Source organism: Crinia signifera, chromosome 11 (assembly GCF_055691185.1).
Source record: "Crinia signifera chromosome 11, ASM5569118v1, whole genome shotgun sequence".
NCBI classification, from domain to species: domain Eukaryota; kingdom Metazoa; phylum Chordata; class Amphibia; order Anura; family Myobatrachidae; genus Crinia; species Crinia signifera.
This window is the reverse complement of record NC_139227.1, coordinates 103,187,762-103,210,423: the sequence shown is the minus strand read 5'-3', so window position 1 is coordinate 103,210,423 and position 22,662 is coordinate 103,187,762. Positions and strand designations below refer to the sequence as shown.

The 22,662-nt window shown below is 47.9% G+C and overlaps 1 protein-coding gene across 4 annotated transcripts in view; it reads left to right on the top strand.

The window, feature by feature from the left end:
• The window catches only part of NAV2 (neuron navigator 2), a 426,783-nt gene that overhangs the window by 312,620 nt on the left and 91,501 nt on the right, over nt 1-22,662 (top strand). For all 4 annotated transcript variants that reach the window (XM_083164058.1, XM_083164057.1, XM_083164056.1 and 1 more), the window contains one exon: nt 8,076-8,221. In XM_083164058.1, the coding sequence (XP_083020184.1) occupies nt 8,076-8,221 (146 nt within the window). The remainder of the gene's footprint in view (nt 1-8,075; nt 8,222-22,662) is intronic.

Genomic DNA, 22,662 nt, shown 5'->3' with positions numbered 1-22,662 from the left:
TACTATTATATTCTGTGTATAACGTGTAGGGTCACTATAACGGTCCAGGATACTATTATATACTATGTATAACGTATAGGGTCACTGCAACCGTCTAGTATACTATTATACTATGTATAACGTATAGGGTCACTATAACGGCCCAGTATACTATTATATACTGTGTATAACGTACAGGGTCACTATAACGGCCCAGTATACTATTATATACTGTGTATAACGTATAGGGTCACTATAACCGTCCAGTATACTATTATATACTGTGTATAACGTATAGGGTCACTATAACGGTCCAGGATACTATTATATACTATGTATAACGTACAGGTTCACTATAACGGTCCAGTATACTATTATATACTGTGTATAACGTTTAGGGTCACTATAACGGTCCAGTATACTATTATATACTATGTATAACGTATAGGGTCACTATAACCGTCCAGTATACTATTATATACTGTGTATAACGTTTAGGGTCACTATAACGGTCCAGGATACTATTATATACTGTGTATAACGTATAGGGTCACTATAACGGCCCAGTATACTATTATATACTATGTATAACGTATAGGGTCACTATAACGGCCCAGTATACTATTATATACTGTGTATAACGTATAGGGTCACTATAACCGTCCAGTATACTATTATATACTGTGTATAACGTACAGGGTCACTATAACCGTCCAGTATACTATTATATACTGTGTATAACGTACAGGGTCACTATAACCGTCCAGTATACTATTATATACTGTGTATAACGTACAGGGTCACTATAACGGTCCAGGATACTATTATATACTATGTATAACGTACAGGGTCACTATAACCGTCCAGTATACTATTATATACTGTGTATAACGTATAGGGTCACTGCAACCGTCTAGTATACTATTATACTATGTATAACGTATAGGGTCACTATAACCGTCCAGTATACTATTCTATACTGTGTATAACGTACAGGGTCACTATAACCGTCCAGTATACTATTATATACTGTGTATAACGTACAGGGTCACTATAACGGTCCAGGATACTATTATATACTATGTATAACGTACAGGGTCACTATAACCGTCCAGTATACTATTATATACTGTGTATAACGTATAGGGTCACTACAACCGTCCAGTATACTATTATATACTGTGTATAACGTATAGGGTCACTGCAACCGTCTAGTATACTATTATACTATGTATAACGTATAGGGTCACTATAACCGTCCAGTATACTATTATATACTGTGTATAATGTATAGGGTCACTATAACCGTCCAGTATACTATTATATACTGTGTATAATGTATAGGGTCACTATAACGGTCCAGTATACTATTATATACTGTGTATAACGTACAGGGTCACTATAACGGCCCAGTATACTATTATATACTATGTATAACGTATAGGGTCACTATAACCGTCCAGTATACTATTATATACTGTGTATAACGTACAGGGTCACTATAACGGTCCAGTATACTATTATATACTGTGTATAACGTACAGGGTCACTATAACGCCCCAGTATACTATTATATACTGTGTATAACGTATAGGGTCACTATAACGGCCCAGTATACTATTATATACTATGTATAACGTATAGGGTCACTATAACGGCCCAGTATACTATTATATACTATGTATAACGTATAGGGTCACTATTACCGTCCAGTATACTATTATATACTGTGTATAACGTATAGGGTCACTATAACCGTCCAGTATACTATTATATACTATGTATAACGTATAGGGTCACTATAACAGTCCAGTATACTATTATATACTATGTATAACGTACAGGGTCACTATAACCGTCCAGTATACTATTATATACTGTGTATAACGTATAGGGTCACTATAACGGCCCAGTATACTATTATATACTATGTATAACGTATAGGGTCACTATAACAGTCCAGTATACTATTATATACTGTGTATAATGTATAGGGTCACTATAACGGTCCAGTATACTATTATATACTGTGTATAACGTATAGGGTCACTATAACCGTCCAGTATACTATTATATACATATAGAAACTTAGATCAGGTTTTCAGACATTCAATCCCAGTTACATCAGGAAGATGAAGGAAATCATGTATATGTTCTATTGCCTTTTCTACTGGTTCTAAATATTTACATCGTTATTAGACTGCTTGTTAGGGAAATCCAAGTTCCTGGCCAAGTCGATTAGCCAAATACATTTATATACATAGAGGGGGTTATTGTGGTTGGTACGTGCGTACGGTCCGTCACACCGTGCGTTTTCCGTATGCTCACGGTGAGCGCAAGTCCGCCCACAGAACAGCTGCACACGGACGGTCACAGACACCGACAATGGGGAGTGGCGTACACTTGAGCGTACGCCACCGTGCACGGACGGATCTTCCTCCTAGCCACCGATACCTGGCGTACACCTGAGTGTACGCCACCGTGCACGGACGGATCTTCCTCCTAGCCACCGATACCTGGCGTACATCTGAGTGTACGCCACGGTGCACGGACCGCCTTAGGACATTGCTCCACCATTGCAGGTAGAAATTTAGTCCAAAAACATCATTGTTGCTCTTAGACATGGTTTATGTGTCTTTTTCCTAATAAAAAACTGGTATGTTTGTGTTACAGTGAAAAAGTTGACACATGTTGACTCCTGTGAATTGAGTGTCCTGCTTTTTAAAGTAGAAAAAAACATTTTCAGAATTAAATTAGAATTAAACCAACCTTTACATGTAGAGAAGTGTAGAAAGATAAGCTTCCAATGTGTTTGTGGGCTGTGTGTGGCTTGCAGGTAGACAAATCATGGTTTTCACTTAATAGGCTGCAGCATTGCTTATTACATTCAGGTGTATGTGTTTGACTAGTAATCAGCATTAATTAGCAGACCCAGGCGTCCGCTCTCATGCGGTATCTCTAGGGGTGGTTAGGAGCACTCTTTGGCGTCCGCCTGTTTTTGGGCCAAAATGCACTGTGTGTTCGCCGATCGAGTTGGTTGTGGCACCGTGCATTTTGTGTGCACACCCCCGTGTACGCCCAGTTTCCCTCATTATTCCGTCCGCTTCTATAAAACCGCCCACATGCCGCCCACAATGACCGTGCTCTTGCGCACTGGCTTTTTCGCACGGAGAGACCCGTCCGTAAGAGGTGTGAGGTCGCCACACATGCGCATAGCGAAAGATACGCATGCGCAGATGAAAAAAAAAGCCTGAACCGACCGTGTACGGTCCCACCATACCAACCAGAATAACCCCCAGAGTGTATATATATACATATATATATACTGTATACATACACACAGGGATCCCTCTCACTGCTCCTCCTGGCAGTGTCTCATGACTTTGTGTATTATACGCTCCTTTGTAGTGGTGGAATATTGTGTAATTAGCCGATTAGCCCGAGGTGACTAGCCGGCGTAACACAAAACCACTTCGTTTTAAGTCGCTCAAGGGAAAAATCTCGTGCAAACATTAACGTATGGTAGATTACACACCAGCTCGTCGCTATACGCTTCCAGAGGACAAAAGCTCCTGTGTGTGAGGCTGGTAATATCCATAGACTGCCATTATTATTCCTTATATAACAGATTTATTCCGGAGATAGTTATGGTTTCTGCTGCTAGAACAAGAGACCTGTAGGTTTGTAGTGGACCCATCACATAAATGCCCACAGGGGAGCAAGAAAAGTTTTGGAGAAGTCTCGGAGAGGGGGAAGAAGTCCAACGCCTAGAGGGGGAAGGAGGTATGAGAATACATTATTGGAGTGCAGACCCCTGTACTGATCCCATACTCTACATGTTATCCCATTGTGCAGTTCATCCTCCAGAGACCCAGGGGAGGTCAGGTTCCTGCGTTTCTCCCTCGGACAGCGGAAATGCTCCCGGTCAGTGGGTTCTCCTCCCCAGCGATGGGCGAGCTGCATTGTGCAGGGTGATCTGCCTGTGTTACCTTAACTGGAAGTGAATAACACATTAATAGTGTGGCCTCCGTAACATGTTTCCTCCTGTGCAGTGTTTCCTCCTTGTTTGTCCTCTTCTCAACCCTGTGAGTGCCAACGTTGCTGTGAGAGATCCAAATATCCAAAATCTCTCACAGCGACTGTTCTTTTAGTATAAATACAGATACGGCCAAGTCAATTAACTGACGTTTAGTTCAATATTGAAACCCAAAAAAAGATCAGTCGCTGTGAGTGGCGCTGGCATTTTTTAACAGATATTTCGAGGCTCTCTCACAGCAACGATGGCACTCAAACGGTTAATGAAGGTATTTTTGCTTTAACCGTGTGCTGGGTTCCTTTACTGACAACGCCGTGTGTGTGATATCGGGGCGACTCACAGTCAGCATTGAGGATGGATGAACTATAATCTGTATATCTATATCCGTCTATGCAACCGCTGCCTCTCCCCTATGTATTTATGTGCCGCAACCGTTCCTGCCAGAACTAAACCTGCGCAGCATCTACACCCAAAATGCTAAAGCGCAACAGAACCATAAACTGTAAAAAAAACATGTAATGTAATACACCATAAATAGGTATATACAGGTGTACATGCGCATAGACCCAGTACGGGCAGCGCTTTGTGGGATAAACCAATATTGCATCTCTGTGGTAACATTATTGATCCATGGGGCACTTTGTACTGAATGATGATTGGGTAAGCTGCCTGCCGTAACATTTCTGCTACGGCTGTGAGTGTGATTGGCTCTCACGCGTCACATGACTAGACAAGTTATCCCCAATTATAATCATTATCAGACGCTAAGCGGGAATCCTGAGAACACCTCAATTAAAAGACTTGTTTCCCTTTTCTAATCATTATTTACATGCCACGTGCGGCGTTTTAAATATATAACGTTGTTTTCACTTTTATTAGTAAAACATCCTTATTTTAACCCTTTGAGTGCCAAGTGAATTTTTCAAAACACACCCTATGGGTTAGCAAGATCCTCTCCGCCATAAAGTGGGAAGATTCGCTGGGGCGTGCATTATGAAAGAATCTGATTTCGTTCTACTTTATCTCTCTCCAAGCAGTGACAGATCTGAGTACTGGTGGTATTGTCACTGCTAGTAACCCTCTTAGTACATAGGTTATTCTGGTGGAGTTGCAAGGCTGCGAGTCCACAAGACGCCGCCCGCATGGCCTGACCCCCCCGTTCGCACGCCGCGATTCCCCGCACAGCTGCAAATGGATGTTTAGCATAAACAGCCATTTGCAGCCTTGGGTGCGGTGGAGAAATCATTGGATGGTCCGTGGCGACCGTGGAATGATTTCTCCAGCGCTCGCAGATCTGAGGTCTGAGACATCTGCTGACTTCAGCTGCCCGCCTCTGCGTCATCGGGGGAATTACCATGGGAACGGCCAGTATTTCCATGGGAACACCCATGAAACGCTAGGTGTTCTCATGCGGGAATCCCCTGGCCCCACGCACCTTGGCTGCTCGCACACAGCGGCTACACATGCGCATGCACAGTAGCGAAAAATGGGCACGGGGATCAATTTAACCAGAATCATCCCTATAGGACAGTGCTCGCTATGGTTGCGGCAGATATAAGTGAAGATATACGTGCACCAGCGAGGACACTGGGTGACAATACTAGACTGTGCCACCAGTCTCCATGCAGGACCCTGTATATAGGACTAGTACAAGATGAAAGGGTTCGGATGAGAGGTCCGCCCTCCACCACAGCCTGCTCCTTACACTTTACAGCCTGAGAAGCAGATGTTCTCCCCCCTCAGCCCTCACGTTGCTGTCACCTGCAATTAATGATAAGGGAAAAGGTTTTAGTTTTCTTCTTCCCTTGGGCCAACTCCAACAAATCAGCGTTAAGTGTGAAATGTCTACGCATCAAACACAACATGCTGAGAACATGCAACCCCCACTGGTAACATGCAGATTGATTTGTGTAAGGCTTCAGCAGGATGACTTGCGGAACTGTGGCCCCGGGGGGGTCTCTATAACCGATGTACGACGCAGCGTGAGTGACGCTCTCTGTGACCCTGGTACTGATCACCTGCGAATACACGCTGTAGCTGCAGATCTACTCCACCATGGAGAGAGAGATAAAGTATCGCTCCAAACTGCCCTTTTCCAAACACAGACATTTAGGAGCTGGTTGGCTGGTACTTTATTGCTCTCCCCAAGGTTTAATACATCTGCCCCAAAATAAGAACTAGACTGTGGGGTATTTTCCTTCATGCTCGCCTAGCGGACATAGGGGCAGATGTACTAAGCCTCGGAGAGGGATAACATAGAGAGAGATAAACTACCAACCAATCAGTTCCTGACTGCCACTTTTCAAATACAGCCAAAGTGCACTTTGGAGATGTGGCATTAGATATGTCTGCGGGTACCCAGGTGCCTGGGTGAGAGGATGGCATCAGGATGAGTGTTGGCAATTGTCACTTGTACTGCTGCCCCGGAGTGTGGCTCTCCATTTCTCATTGTGCTGTACACAAGACTGGGTAATAACAGACAGAGAGGTAAAGGGGGCCCTGCACGCAGGCTTCTATTCGGTACTTTTGTAGTTTCACGGCGGCACTTCCCTGCAGATCACATCGTATGCAAATCGCATGCAAATTGTATGCAAGTATCATATGCGATTTGCATGCGATTCGACCCGCGATGAGATTTAGCGCACCCCCACTATCCACGTCAGCCCGAAGCATGGCGAGTGCAGCAAGTCCCGCGAGGGGATGCGGTACGCGTCCTCCCGACCTGTTCATACCGCCACTATCCACGTTGATTTTATAAAGTATGGCGAGTGCAGCGAGCCACCGAGCCCGAAGCGCGGCGAGCGGACGTGGATATTATATATTTTCCGTGTAGGATAAATCCGTGATGCTTTTACATGTAGCCCACAAATGTCAGACCCCTTTATACTTACAATGCAATTTAGATTTAATTTTAAACACATCTCACCCAAATCTAATAGTCCATACACACTACAGTATATGATCCGCTCCACGAGTGATTTTGTGAAAGATTTCCATGGAACTCCCATGCAAACAATATATTGCATACACACTGAATGATATTGCTACCAATATCGTTCAGTGACATCATCAGGTCCCTATTCCATACATACAGTTGTTGAGGATATAGTAAAACTTTGCACTGCAGGTGTAACATGTGCAGAGAAAGTTAGATTTGAGGTTTGAGGTGTGTTCAAACTAGGGATGGCCATCGTTGAGTTTGCGATCGATCGTTGCCATCGATGGCAAAAGACCAACAGGCCATCGTTGGTGTAATACCATTCAATGGATGACCATCGATGTCTTTACATATGGTCATCCATTTTTTTGGATTGATTGGTCTGTGGGCCAATCAAGATACAGGGGCGGTGCCTTGTGGGTGTTGGGGAGCGAAGCCTTGGGTAAACAGCAAAAATGAAACTTCGTTTAAGCTTGACATCGATGGTGAGAAACCATCTGGTTCTCCCCCATCGATGTCAAAACTATTCGACATCGGCCATAAACCATCAATGATTTCTAATCATCGATGGTCAATGGCCACCCCTAGTTGAAACTGAAAACTAAATTGCAGTGTAAGAATAAAGCAGCCGGTATTTACCCTGCACAGAAAAAACATAACTCACCCAAATCTAACTCTCTCTCTGCATGTGTTACATCTGCCCCATCTGCAGCACCGCATGGTATTGCCCAGGTGCTTGCTTTTTTTGCTTAACTAATAGACATGAACCAGGACTATAATTTACAGATTTCCAACCGTGGGAAAAGGGAGATCTCTCCATATATCTATCACAGATGACACAAATCTCAACCCTATGTCGGCATGTCCTGTCATCTCCCCATGCTTGCTTGCGGCAAACGCCACTAAATGTCTTGTGCTTGCGTAGTAACCCTGTATGTCCTCACTGGCGGGTTTTGCTCCTTCTCCTCTTTGATGATATTGTCTCACTGAAGAAATAATATTTTCCTAGTAGAAATCTCCAGCTGAAAGCGCGCCCCCCCTCCCGCACTATACCAGGACGTGTGACCTCGGCTGCTGGTCATTAGTCCCCGTCCTCTGATCTCTTCTTCTCAATATTTTCAGGCTCCCAGGTCCCAGCACGCGGACATCTGCTGCAGGCAGCGAGGCCAAATCGCGGGGGCCGGCCAGTGGGAACAGGCGCAGTCAGAGCTTCAACAACTACGACAAGGCTAAGCCGGTGGCGTCCTCCGCAGCTGCGAGCGAGAAAGGTACGTGGATATATAACGTGCCGGTAGCCGTTCCTATCCTGAGACGTTAGAGATAAGGGGTGAGATTTAATAGGATGGGCGAATCAGAAAGTGAGAGATTTGGGAAGAAAGCTCACGTTTTTTTAAAGCGGCAATCATTTATACTACAAAATCAGACTGGTTTTGCAGTGTAAATGATTGCCGCTTTAAAAAAACTGGAGATTTCTTCCCAAAACTCTCACTTTCTGATTCTCTCATCCATTAAATCTCACCCAATATATACAGTAAGTCGCTCTGAGTACGGGGCTGAAGCCGATTCAGGGATGTTAGAAGAACATATAGAGCAACAAAGGGTACTTGTGAGTTATCCGGGCTCCCGATTTTTTGATTGTATGCCTTAAGTTAAGGCATACAATCCGATGCGATGCGATGCGATATCGCATCGCATCGCATCGCATCCGACCATCGGATGCGATGACCCGATTTTTCCATAGGAATCAATGTTAAAATGATTCCTATGGAAAAAGGGGTCCTTTTCATACCCCTACTATCCAAGTGGGCATGGAGTTGGATATAAACCTGTGGCGAGCGTAGCGAGCCACCGAGCCCGAAGCGTGGCGAGCGAAGCGAGCCCCGCGAGGGGACGGTATTCCGTGTCCCCTCGCGGGGCTCGCTACGCTCGCCACGCTTCGGGCTCGGTGGCTCGCTACGCTCGCCACAGGTTTATATCCAACTCCATGCCCACTTGGATAGTAGGGGTATGAAAAGGACCCCTTTTTCCCATTGAATTCCATGTTAAAATGGACTCAGTCCATTTTAACATTGATTCCTATGGAAAAATCGGGTCATCGCATCGCATCGCATCGCATCCGATGGTCGCATGCGATGCGATGCGATGTCCCGATCCGACCCGATTTTAAAATCGGACGCCCGGATAACTCACAAGTACCCAACAAAGTGATTTGTGCTTTGAAAATGTTGAAATATTCCCAGAACAATTACAATGTGGTATCAGTGGGTGCTATTGGGTCACGCAGCGGTAGTAAGCAGAGGGTGAGATCTATGCTGCTTATATATAGTGTAGCCTGCAGGGGCCCAGGGTGATGATATAATGTGTAAGTTATACCTTCCACCTGATTGCTGTTATTATTAGAACTGGGTCATGCAGTAAGGTCATTGTATTCACCATTGTACTCAGTGTGTGCCACCGGAGGCGGGGCTGATAGCACTCCTGGTGTCCTACGTCATCGCACCTCTCAGTGCCCACTTATACTGGGGTCTGTAAGTCCTTGTCCTACGTCATCGCACCTCTCAGTGCCCACTTATACTGGGGTCTGTAAGCCCTGGTCCTACATCATCGCACCTCTCAGTGCCCACTTATACTGGGGTCTGTAAGCCCTGGTCCTACATCATCGCACCTCTCAGTGCCCACTTATACTGGGGTTTGTAAGCCCTGGTCCTACATCATCGCACCTCTCAGTGCCCACTTATACTGGGGTCTGTAAGTCCTTGTCCTACATCATCGCACCACTCAGTGCCCACTTATACTGGGGTCTGTAAGCCCTGGTCCTACATCATCGCACATCTCAGTGCCCACTTATACTGGGGTCTGTAAGCCCTGGTACTATGTCATCGTACATCTCAGTGTCCACTTATACTGGGGTCTGTAAGTCCTGGTCCTACATCATCACACCTCTCAGTGCCCACTTATACTGGGGTCTGTAAGCCCTGGTCCTACGTCATCACACATCTCAGTGTCCACTTATACTGGGGTCTGTAAGTCCTTGTCCTACGTCATCGCACCTCTCAGTGCCCACTTATACTGGGGTCTGTAAGTCCTTGTCCTACATCATCGCACCACTCAGTGCCCACTTATACTGGGGTCTGTAAGCCCTGGTCCTACGTCATCGCACCTCTCAGTGCTCACTTATACTGGGGTCTGTAAGCCCTGGTCCTACATCATCGCACCTCTCAGTGCCCACTTATACTGGGGTCTGTAAGTCCTTGTCCTACGTCATCGCACATCTCAGTGCCCACTTATACTGGGGTCTGTAAGCCCTGGTCCTACGTCATCGCACATCTCAGTGCCCACTTATACTGGGGTCTGTAAGTCCTTGTCCTACATCATCGCACCACTCAGTGCCCACTTATACTGGGGTCTGTAAGCCTTGGTCCTACATCATCGCACCTCTCAGTGCCTACTTATACTGGGGTCTGTAAGCCCTGGTCCTACATCATCACACATCTCAGTGTCCACTTATACTGGGGTCTGTAAGCCCTGGTCCTACATCATCACACCTCTCAGTGCCCACGTATACTGGGGTCTGTAAGCCCTGGTCCTACATCATCGCACCTCTCAGTGCTCACTTATACTGGGGTCCGTAAGCCCTGGTCCTACGTCATCGCACCTCTCAGTGCCCACTTATACTGGGGTCTGTAAGCCTTGGTCCAACGTCATCACACCTCTCAGTGCCCACGTATACTGGGGTCTGTAAGCCCTGGTCCTACGTCATCGCACCTCTCAGTGCCCACTTATACTGGGGTCTGTAAGCCCTGGTCCTACATCATCACACCTCTCAGTGCCCACTTATACTGGGGTCTGTAAGTCCTTGTCCTACGTCATCGCACCACTCAGTGCCCACTTATACTGGGGTCTGTAAGCCCTGGTCCTACGTCATCGCACCTCTCAGTGCCCACTTATACTGGGGTCTGTAAGCCTTGGTCCAACGTCATCACACCTCTCAGTGCCCACGTATACTGGGGTCTGTAAGCCCTGGTCCTACGTCATCGCACCTCTCATTGCTCACTTATACTGGGGTCCGTAAGCCCTGGTCCTACATCATCACACCTCTCAGTGCCCACTTATACTGGGGTCTGTAAGCCCTGGTCCTACATCATCACACCTCTCAGTGCCCACTTATACTGGGGTCTGAAAGTCCTTGTCCTACGTCATCGCACCACTCAGTGCCCACTTATACTGGGGTCTGTAAGCCCTGGTCCTACGTCATCGCACCTCTCAGTGCTCACTTATACTGGGGTCTGTAAGCCCTGGTCCTACATCATCGCACCTCTCAGTGCCCACTTATACTGGGGTCTGTAAGCCCTGGTCCTACATCATCGCACCTCTCAGTGCCCACTTATACTGGGGTCTGTAAGCCCTGGTCCCACGTCATCACACCGCTCTGTGCCGTACAAGAAGGACACGTTGGTCCCTTTGAGCACCCTGTACAGGAAGGACACGTTATTCCCTGGGGGTACCCTGTACAAGAAGGACACATTGGTTACGCTGGTCACTGGGAGTACCCTGTACAAGAAGGACACGTTGGTCCCTGGGAGTACCTTGTACAGGAAGGACACATTGGTCCCTGGGAGTACCCTGTGCAGGAAGGACACGTTAGTCCCTGGGAGTACCCTGTGCAGGAAGGACACGTTAGTCCCTGGGAGTACCCTGTACAGGAAGGACACGTTAGTCCCTGGGAGTACCCTGTGCAGGAAGGACACGTTAGTCCCTGGGAGTACCCTGTACAGGAAGGACACGTCAGTCCCTGGGAGTACCCTGTACAGGAAGGACAGGTCAGTCCCTGGGAGTACCCTGTACAGGAAGGACACCTCAGTCCCTGGGAGTACCCTGTACAGCAGGCTTTCCCAACCACGGTCCTCAAGGCACACCAACAGTGCAGGTTTTAGTGATATCCAGGCTTCAGCACAGATGGTTTAATCAGAATCACTCAGGTACTAATTAAGTCACCTGTGCTCAAGCCTGGATATCTACAAAACCTGCACTGTTGGTGTGCCTTGAGGACCGTGGTTGGGAAAGCCTGCTGTACAGGAAGGACACGTTAGTCCCTGGGAGTACCCTATATGGGGATCCTGACCATTTACAGGAATCTGCCTGAAGAGGGCAGTAGTGGCACACTAATGGACAGCGTCATTTCACTGTACACCAATGACAGAGAACCCGATACCAGTGTCTGCATCGGACGGCCGCGGCCCTATCACCTACAAGTGGGCCACACATTATTTTTTCTCTCCGCCATAAGTGATATCATTATGTTGTATAACATGTCAGCACAGTATAGGAAACAAGGGATCCAGGGGACCTTTTCATGTGTCAAACTTTTGCTTGTGTTGACAGTTTTCCAACATCGACTCTGTGTATGTTGATCTATTGACTAGAACTGTTGACTCGATATCCGTAGATAAGTGTTACAGCTATAACACATAATTCGGCCAATAATGGTGGAGGGTCAGCTGATCAGGCGCTGGCGAGTCTCGGATGGCCATGCCGCACTAGCAGCCTGTTACTGTATACACCAGGTATTCCCAACCACGGTCCTCAAGGCACACCAACAGTGCAGGTTTTAGTGATATCCAGGCTTCAGCACAGATGGTTTAATCAGAATCCTTCAGATACTAATTAAGTCACCTGTGCTCAAGCCTGGATATCTACAAAACCTGCACTGTTGGTGTGCCTTGAGGACCGTGGTTGGGAAAGCCTGGTATACACAGTAGCCTCATTTACAAGAGTGTTAATGGGACGGAGAGAGTCTGTCTTTAGTGGGGCTTGCTGTGTGTAGAGACCCCCCCCCCCCCCATATGCTATAGCAGGCCTACCTTTTTAGATTTGCCCGTGCAGGTTACATGAGCAGCTTGTGGACCACCTACAGTAGATGAGCTGGTGCGAGACCACGGCCCTGGGAGCCTGCCGTTGCTCTGTACCTTTACACAAAGGAGGCTCAAACAGTACAGATTAGAGTACAGCCAGTGACCGCGAGCAGGTGAGATAACAGAGGCACCAAGGGCTTTACATGGAAATGCCATTCACCTGTATAAAATACTTCTACATGGTCTGTAGAAACCCATTCCTGCTGTGATCTGGTAGATTACACCTCAGTCCCCAGTATAACCAGTTGCAGAGTTTTTCCTATAAATGAAACACAGAGGTGATTCTCTCCTGCCCGCCGGCTGATTACGTTTCCAGATCCTGTAAATATTAACCAGCATTTTTGGAATGTCAAGGTATTTATTTGTCGCCCCCCCCTCCCCCATCTCGGGCACCGTATAGAGGGGAATGTACTGTGGTGCAGATGACAGAGGTTCTCTGGACGGTTCTGCTGAGTATTTGTCTCATTGTGCATTAGAATATTTTGCACAATTACAACTACCCCAACCTCATTACACAACAGAACTTATCGTCTCACCGCTCTAGACAGAGGGTTTATATCATGCTACATTGTGAGAATGATAAAGCGAAGGCAGATTGTGTCGCTGGAACTGCGCCATTCCTCATGAAAACCTTTTATTGTTGATTGTTCCTTTAGTGCTAAACAGCAGTTTCCCTGCATGTTACAGGGACATCACCTAACATAGGGGGTTATTCAGACCTGCTCGCTAAGTCCTGCAATCTGGTATACACCGCCCAGCCAAAGTGAAGTACAGTACCGTCCTGTGCAGGGTTGCGAAAAGCTTGTGAAAATATCACAGCCCTGCGATTCACTGCAAATCCATTCGCAATCACTCCCCATGGAATGATTCCCCAGTGTGTGCAGTCTGTGCATAGCCCAGGACTTAAGGCCCCTATACACTATGCGATTTTGGGACGATTTCATCCGATTTTGGCACTTTGTGCCAATAATCGGGTAAAATCGGCCCAAAATCGCAGGTGTGTGATATCTGATCCGATGCGCGGTCCCGTATCGGATCAGGGAGGTCGGACGGTCAGCATGTACAATCACGTCCGACCTCCCTGTATGCATATGCCTGTCCACCTGACAGGCATATGCATGCAGACACCGGGGGAGCAGTGGGGCGGGCAGCGGGTCCCTTAGAGCTTAGCTTGCGGCGCCGGCGAGTGCTGACCTGGCCGGGCGGTGATGATCATAGATATCAGCAGCGCTGCGGGAGTCGGGACGGGACGCGCAGTGGCGGGTATTAGATTTTAAAATGCCTGTCAAATGACTGGCCGTTCTCTGATTGGCTGAGCTCTCAGAGAACGGCCAGTCATTTGACAGGTATTTTAAAATCGAATACCCGCCACTGCGCGTCCCGACTCCCGCAGCGCTGCTGATATCTCCGCCCGGCCAGGTCAGCACTCGCCGGCGCCGCAAGCTAAGCTCTCAGGGACCCGCTGCCCGCCCCACTGCTCCTCCTGATGAGAGCACCACCGCCCCCTGACCCTCACCGCGTGCCCCCTGCGCCCCGACATGATAAATCGCAAGCGATTTATCACATATCAAATTTGGCTCATCAAGTGCCAAATTGTGTGTGAGCCTCCCGGGGAGCTCCCGGGCGGCCCACAGGAGAATTGGGTCCGACTTGTCCTAAGGACAAGTCGGCCTAATGTATGGGGGCCTTTACTCAGCGGCTGCGATAGACTCAGGCTGATCGGGGCGGAGCTGACATCACATGACTTCCCCTCACACACCTGGCCACGCCTGCGTATTCCCTGTCACTTCCAGATAACAGCCGCTCACCTTGTAATGATTCTTCCAGTGTGCGCAGTGTGTGCGTAGCCCTGGACTTACTCAGTGGCTGCGATAGAATCAGGCTGATCGGGGGCGGAGCTTCTGTCACATGACTTCCCCTCACACACCTGGCCACGCCTGCATATTTGCTGACACTTCCAGATAACAGCCGCTCACCATGTAATGATTCCCCATTGTGTGCAGTGTGTGCAGTCTGTGCGTAGCCCAGGACTCCGCTAGTGCGATAGAAACAGTCAGATCATGGCCGGAGCTGACGTCACACACCCTCCTTGATAACACCTGGGCATGTCTGCATTTTCTCTGACACTCCAAAATGCCGTCTTCCTGTCAGACAACTTGTGAATGGCCAGTGATCAAAAAAGACCCTCAATTTTACCACAGGATGGCCTTGCGCATGTGCACTATGTTTTGTACGCATGCACATCATTATCGCTCGGTTAGCAAAATCAGAGCCGTGCGATCGTAAAACAATATCCTTGTTTCCAAATAAGTGACCTGCAACACTCGGTGAGTAAGATACCAATGGTAGTGAGCAAGTGACTGATGAGTAGAGACAGGATTATATGCATTTGCATATTTGCATATGCATTTGCATATTTTGCCCATTCTCACTGGTTATTGCATATTTTACCTAAAATCTAGTATTGGTGCATATTTTAGGCCCTGCCCTCATCCCACCCGCGAGTCACAGCACTGCTTTGCCCTGCTGCTGCTGGTCAGGTAGTGGTAGAGTGTGCAGGCCGGGGCAATATGTACGCAGTGTAGGGGACCTTGGATGTACGCTATGTCTGACACTGTTCTAGGCTCCCAATCCATGTTGATAAAAGTCAGTCGGGCAGATGCCATTACAAAGCTCCTGAACCTATGCCTGCTCCTGGCCTGGGACTTTACACCAAGAGATAGACTTCTGCAGCAGAGGAGGTGAGCCGAAGGGCTGTGACATCACGCGGCGCGGAGGAAATGCCATGTCACAGTGAGTATGTGGCACAAGGAGGAAGCCTTCCACTGTGCCGCCCTTACAAGCGATGCTGACATTTGATCCATTGGCGCTGGAGATGAGGGTCCGAGTAGTTGATGCAAGAAGAGCTTTGGATGCTGCAGTCTGCTGTAGCAGCCAGGAAGAAAAAAATCCTGTGTACAGCACTAGACATCTGCAGATGCTGTGGGCCTATTTTTGAGGGTTATTTGCAACTAATTGTATGCTGATTTTTAAATAAACAAGTTAAAAATTACTTTTTTTTATTATTTAATGTAGCATATTTTAACACTTTTCATGCATATTTTAAGTATTTTTCATGCATATTTGCATGCATATTTCATGCTTTTTATGTTGCATATAATCCTGTCTCTACTGATGAGGCTCAGTGAGTAAGGGATCTGCAATACTCAGTGAGCAAATGACCAATGGAGTTCAGTGAGTAAATTACAACTAATAGTGAGCATGTGATGGATGGGGTTCAGTGAGTAATTGATCTGTGGCACTCAGTGAGTTAGTGGCCTATGGCACTCAGTAAGGATTGGCAAAGCCTTGATCTTCTGTCTTTGGGATCCCATGTCCTCAGTTACCTATAATCTCCCTGTAGTGTACACTGATGTGAGCTAGTCCGGTGAGTGATCTCGCCTGGCAGCTTATAAAGCAGAATTAGCCGGGATCGTCTCTGCAGCGATGGTTTATAAATACTGGTTCTTGTTTGAAAGCGGCGTGTGTCTGGGAATTCTTCTCCCATACAAGGATGGACTCGCAGTGTTTGTATATATCACAGGTCCTCTCACCGGTCCTCTCACCCAATAAAGTGTATAACAAGATTTGTTATATTTCCATGGTGACGATAATCTAGTATCGGGTTCTGCTCTAATGTTGTACGTTCTCCACACAAGGCTCCGATCCCCGTCTCACCCCCGCTATAGTGTATTTGTACAGGTGGGCACTACTTACCTCTCACCCATGCTATAACGTATCTGTACAGCTGGGCACTACTTGTGTCACCTCTCACCCCGCTATAGTGTATCTGTACACGTTGGCACTACTTGTGTCACCTCTCACTCCCGCTATAGTGTATCCGTACAGGTGGGCACTACTTGTGTCACCTCTCGCCCTCGCTATAGTGTATCCGTACAGGTGGGCACTACTTGTGTCACCTCTCGCCCTCGCTATAGTGTATCTGTACAGGTGGTCACTACTTGTGTCCGCTCTTGCCCCCGCTATAGTGTATCTGTACACGTGGGCACTACTTGTGTCACCTCTCGCCCCCACTATAGTGTATCTGTACAGGTGGGCACTACTTGTGTCACCTCTCGCCTCCGCTATAGTGTATCTGTACAGCTGGGCACTACTTGTGTCACCTCTCGCCTCCGCTATAGTGTATCTGTACAGGTGGGCACTACTTGTGTCACCTCTCGCCCTCGCTATAGTGTATCCGTACCGGTTGGCACTACTTGTGTCACCTCTCGCCCTCGCTATAGTGTATCTGTACAGGTGGTCACTACTTGTGTCCGCTCTTGCCCCCGCTATAGTGTATCTGTACACGTGGGCACTACTTGTGTCACCTCTCGTCCCCGCTATAGTGTATCTGTACAGGTGGGCACTACTTGTGTCACCTCTCGCCCTCGCTATAGTGTATCTGTACAGGTGGGCACTACTTGTGTCACCTCTCGCCCTCGCTATAGTGTATCTGTACAGGTGGGCACTACTGTGTCACCTCTCGCCTCCGCTATAGTGTATCTGTACAGATGGTCACTACTGTGTCACCTCTCGCCCTCGCTATAGTGTATCCGTACAGGTGGGCACTACTTGTGTCACCTCTCGCCCTCGCTATAGTGTATCTGTACAGGTGGTCACTACTTGTGTCCGCTCTTGCCCCCACTATAGTGTATCTGTACACGTGGGCACTACTTGTGTCACCTCTCGCCCCCGCTATAGTGTATCTGTACAGATGGTCACTACTGTGTCACCTCTCGCCCCCGCTATAGTGTTTCTGTACATGTGGTCACTACTGTGTCACCTCTCACCCCCGCTATAATGTATCTGTACAGGTGGGCACTACTGTGTCACCTCTCGCCTCCGCTATAGTGTATCTGTACAGGTGGGCACTACTTGTGTCCCCTCTCACCCCCGCTATAGTGTATCTGTACAGGTGGGCACTACTGTGTCACCTCTTGCCTCCGCTATAGTGTATCTGTACAGGTGGTCACTACTTGTATCCCCTCTCACCACTGCTATAGTGTATCTGTACATATGGTCACTACTGTGTCACCTCTCACCCCCGCTATAGTGTATCTGTACAGGTGGTTACTACTTGTGTCACCTCTCACCCCCCGCTATAGTGTATCTGTACAGGTGGTTACTACTTGTGTCCCTTCTCGCCTCCGCTATAGTGTATCTGTACAGGTGGGCACTACTTGTGTCCCCTCTCACCCCCGCTATAGTGTATCTGTACAGGTGGGCACTACTGTGTCACCTCTTGCCTCCGCTATAGTGTATCTGTACAGGTGGTCACTACTTGTATCCCCTCTCACCACTGCTATAGTGTATCTGTACATATGGTCACTACTGTGTCACCTCTCACCCCCGCTATAGTGTATCTGTACAGGTGGTTACTACTTGTGTCACCTCTCACCCCCCGCTATAGTGTATCTGTACAGGTGGTTACTACTTGTGTCCCTTCTCGCCTCCGCTATAGTGTATCTGTACAGGTGGGCACTACTGTGTCACCTCTCGCCTCCGCTATAGTTCATCTGTACAGATGGTCACTACTGTGTCACCTCTCACCCCCGCTATAGTGTATCTGTACAGATGGGCACTACTTGTGTCACCTCTCACCCCCTCTATAGTGTATCTGTACAGGTGTGCACTACTGTGTCCCCTCTCGCCCCCGCTATAGTGTATCTGTACAGATGGTCACTACTGTGTTACCTCTCGCCTCCACTATAGTGTATCTGTACAGATGGTCACTACTGTGTCACCTCTCGCCCCCGCTATAGTGTTTCTGTACAGATGGTCACTACTGTGTCACCTCTCGCCCCCGCTATAATGTATCTGTACAGATGGTCACTACTGTGTCACCTCTCGCCCCCGCTATAGTGTTTCTGTACAGGTGGGCACTACTTGTGTCACTTCTCACCCCCGCTATAGTGTATCTGTACAGGTGGGCACTACTGTGTCACCTCTTGCCTCCGCTATAGTGTATCTGTACAGGTGGTCACTACTTGTATCCCCTCTCACCACTGCTATAGTGTATCTGTACATATGGTCACTACTGTGTCACCTCTCACCCCCGCTATAGTGTATCTGTACAGGTGGTTACTACTTGTGTCACCTCTCACCCCCCGCTATAGTGTATCTGTACAGGTGGTTACTACTTGTGTCCCTTCTCGCCTCCGCTATAGTGTATCTGTACAGGTGGGCACTACTTGTGTCCCCTCTCACCCCCGCTATAGTGTATCTGTACAGGTGGGCACTACTGTGTCACCTCTTGCCTCCGCTATAGTGTATCTGTACAGGTGGTCACTACTTGTATCCCCTCTCACCACTGCTATAGTGTATCTGTACATATGGTCACTACTGTGTCACCTCTCACCCCCGCTATAGTGTATCTGTACAGGTGGTTACTACTTGTGTCACCTCTCACCCCCCGCTATAGTGTATCTGTACAGGTGGTTACTACTTGTGTCCCTTCTCGCCTCCGCTATAGTGTATCTGTACAGGTGGGCACTACTGTGTCACCTCTCGCCTCCGCTATAGTGTATCTGTACAGATGGTCACTACTGTGTCACCTCTCACCCCCGCTATAGTGTATCTGTACAGATGGGCACTACTTGTGTCACCTCTCACCCCCTCTATAGTGTATCTGTACAGGTGTGCACTACTGTGTCCCCTCTCGCCCCCGCTATAGTGTATCTGTACAGATGGTCACTACTGTGTTACCTCTCGCCTCCACTATAGTGTATCTGTACAGATGGTCACTACTGTGTCACCTCTCGCCCCCGCTATAGTGTTTCTGTACAGATGGTCACTACTGTGTCACCTCTCGCCCCCGCTATAATGTATCTGTACAGATGGTCACTACTGTGTCACCTCTCGCCCCCGCTATAGTGTTTCTGTACAGGTGGGCACTACTTGTGTCACTTCTCGCCCCTTTTGTCTAGTAGCTCGGAGATTAGGCCTGATTTAGACCTATTCAGCCTCGCAAACAGGTAAACACCACTCCACCGAATATTCTTATGTCCCAGAGATAATGATGTGACCATTAGGTGAAGCATTTGTGTAAAGCATGAAAAGTCCAATAAATTAAGAATTTACAAAAAAAAAAACTTACATCGACCTATTGACTGTCAACCCATCATCTGGAAACTGACTCAATATTAGGCCTGGACTGATTGTGTCTGAATCAGGCCCTGAGTCCCATATCCTGTATACACAGTATTACTTCTCTTGTTGTTCTGTGTGCTAGGTCTAATTGGACAAACCGGGGGAAAGTGTGTGACTGTGCACTCGGAGAACCACTTCCTCCTAAAGCTGCAGCGTACTGTGGCTACAACCCCACATAAAAACAAGTAAAACAAAAGACACTGCGCTATAATGGAATTGCTTTGATTAAAATATATAATAGAAATGATATATTTCTTATCAATTTAACACAAATGAATTTACAATAGTTTCAGTATTTTATTCTATATTTTTATTTAAAAAATTCCATTATAGCGCAGTGTCTTTTGTTTTACTAGTTCTAATTGGGCCTGATTCAGCAAGTCGTGCTAAAAAACAGTGACCATCAAATGATATCTCTCTCCCCATTGGAAATAAAAGTCAATCTGAACGGACTATTATTTGCCGAAGAGGGGGAGGGCGCTGATGTCATGTGAGGTGGTCAGCCCTCTGCCCCCGGTAGGCAATGGCCCGCCCATGTTCCCAGGGGAACGCCCATAAAACGCTGACCGTTCCCCTGATGCTGCCCCTGCACACCCCTAAGGATGGCCATCGTTGCCTTTGCCATCGATGGCAAAAGTGCACCTGCCCATCGATAGTGTATAACCATTCTATGGATGACCATCAATGTTTTCTCTGATTGAGTGGCCTGTGACCCAATCAAAATGCGGGGGCGGGGCTTCGCGGGTGTCGGGTCTGGTTCTCCTCCATCGATGGCAAAACTATTTAACATCGGCCATAAACCATCAATGATTTGTAATCATCGATGGTCGATGGCCATCCCTACACACACACCCCCCCCCCCCCCCTTCCCTAACCCTGTGATACACACCGAAGGCATTCGCATATATATTACACTTGTGGAGCGAGGTTGCTGAGTGGGCGGCCGGGCTGATTGGGTTGCTGGGAGCCTGGTGCAGCCGGGTATGCTGAGTGGGCGGCCGGGCTGATTGGGTTGCTGGGAGCCGGGTGCAGCCGGGAGCCGGGTATGCTGAGTGGGCGGGCGGGAGGGCTGCTGGCTGGGTTGGCGCTGGGTTGGTAGGTGGGATGGCTGGGTTGGAGGCTGAGGTGGGGTGTGCGGCTGTGACCTCTGACCTCATCACGCTGCGCAGTGCTGCACTGCCGGGTATGGGAGAAGCCGGGCAGTCTGAGCACTTGCTCAGACGCTGCCCAGAATTAGACTGCGCATGCGCAGTCTAGTCCCGAAATCCCGGGATTGGCCCCCCTAATCTGGTGTTATCGTGTATCTTCGGATGACTGCGCAGCACTATATCTAAGCACCTTGAGTCCTATTGGAGAAAGTGCGCTATATAAATGAAACTTACTATATCCCTTATTCTGTATGAGGGACTGTGCTATAATCTGGTCCAGGGGTCGCGTTGTTATATATACATGCTCCTCCATGATAGCGAAGCATCACTAATGATATAAATGCAGTATATTGCCCAATCTGCAGACTGCGCGCTTGCCGTTACCATAGCGACAATGTAGCAGGTTACACACCAGCAATTAGTGACTCCTACAGACATATCCCGTACACGGCCCTTCAGGCTAATGCTGAATGTTACACTAATTACAGATACATGACTCAGTTCTCGGCCTCTTATATAAACTCTGATAACCAAAATGTTTTGGACGCAACCACTGCACCCGCACAGTGTAATATACATGCTGCAAGGAAATATTTGGGTTTAGTTCGTTTATGGAAAAAGAGTAAAAGATAGGAATAGACCCAAGTAATATTTGCATACAGGTGATTTGATTGTGATGTCATAGTATTCAGAAAAGTGTTAATTAACTTCTAATGTTTAGAAAAGTGCATTATAATTGATACTGGCCAAAAATTGACAGCATGTATTTAAAGCAGAAATATATATTGAAGAGATCTTTGTAGTATGGGGTCGGAGTCAGAGGTGTAACTCTGGGAGGCAATGGAGTCATCTACCGCCGGGCTCCTGCTCCCAAGAGGGCACCTCTCCTCCCCTGCCAGTTTGAATCCATTAATTGAAAGCCATCAATATGGCTTCCGTGGCTGACTCCCCCTCCTAGCAGGACAATACACCTCACACTTTTTATTCTAAACATAATATTAGTTAGGAAGTATGTTGGTTTGTAGAGTCCTGTAGGGTAGGGGCAGAGTGCTGGGGTAGAGAGTACTGTGCCATAGGGTCAGAGTGCTGGGGTAGAGAGTGCTGTGCCTTAGAGGCAGAGTGCGAGGATGGAGAGTGCTGTGCCATAGGGGCAGAGTGCTGTGGAAGAGAGTGCTATGCCATAGGGGCAGAGTGCTGGGGTACAGAGTGTTGTGCCTTAGTGGCAGACTGCGGGGGTATAGAGTGCTGTGCAGTGGGGACAGAGTGTTGGGATGGAGAGTGCTGTGAAGTGGAGGCACAGTGTTGGGGTGTAGAGTCTTGTAGGGTGGGGGCAGAGTGCTGGGGTGGAGAGTGCTGTGCAGTGGGGGCAGAGTGTTCGGGTGTAGAGCAGGGGCGTAACTAGATATTCGTGGGCCCCATAGCAAAAGTTTGTAAGGGCCCCCTATTTAGCAACTGATGGTG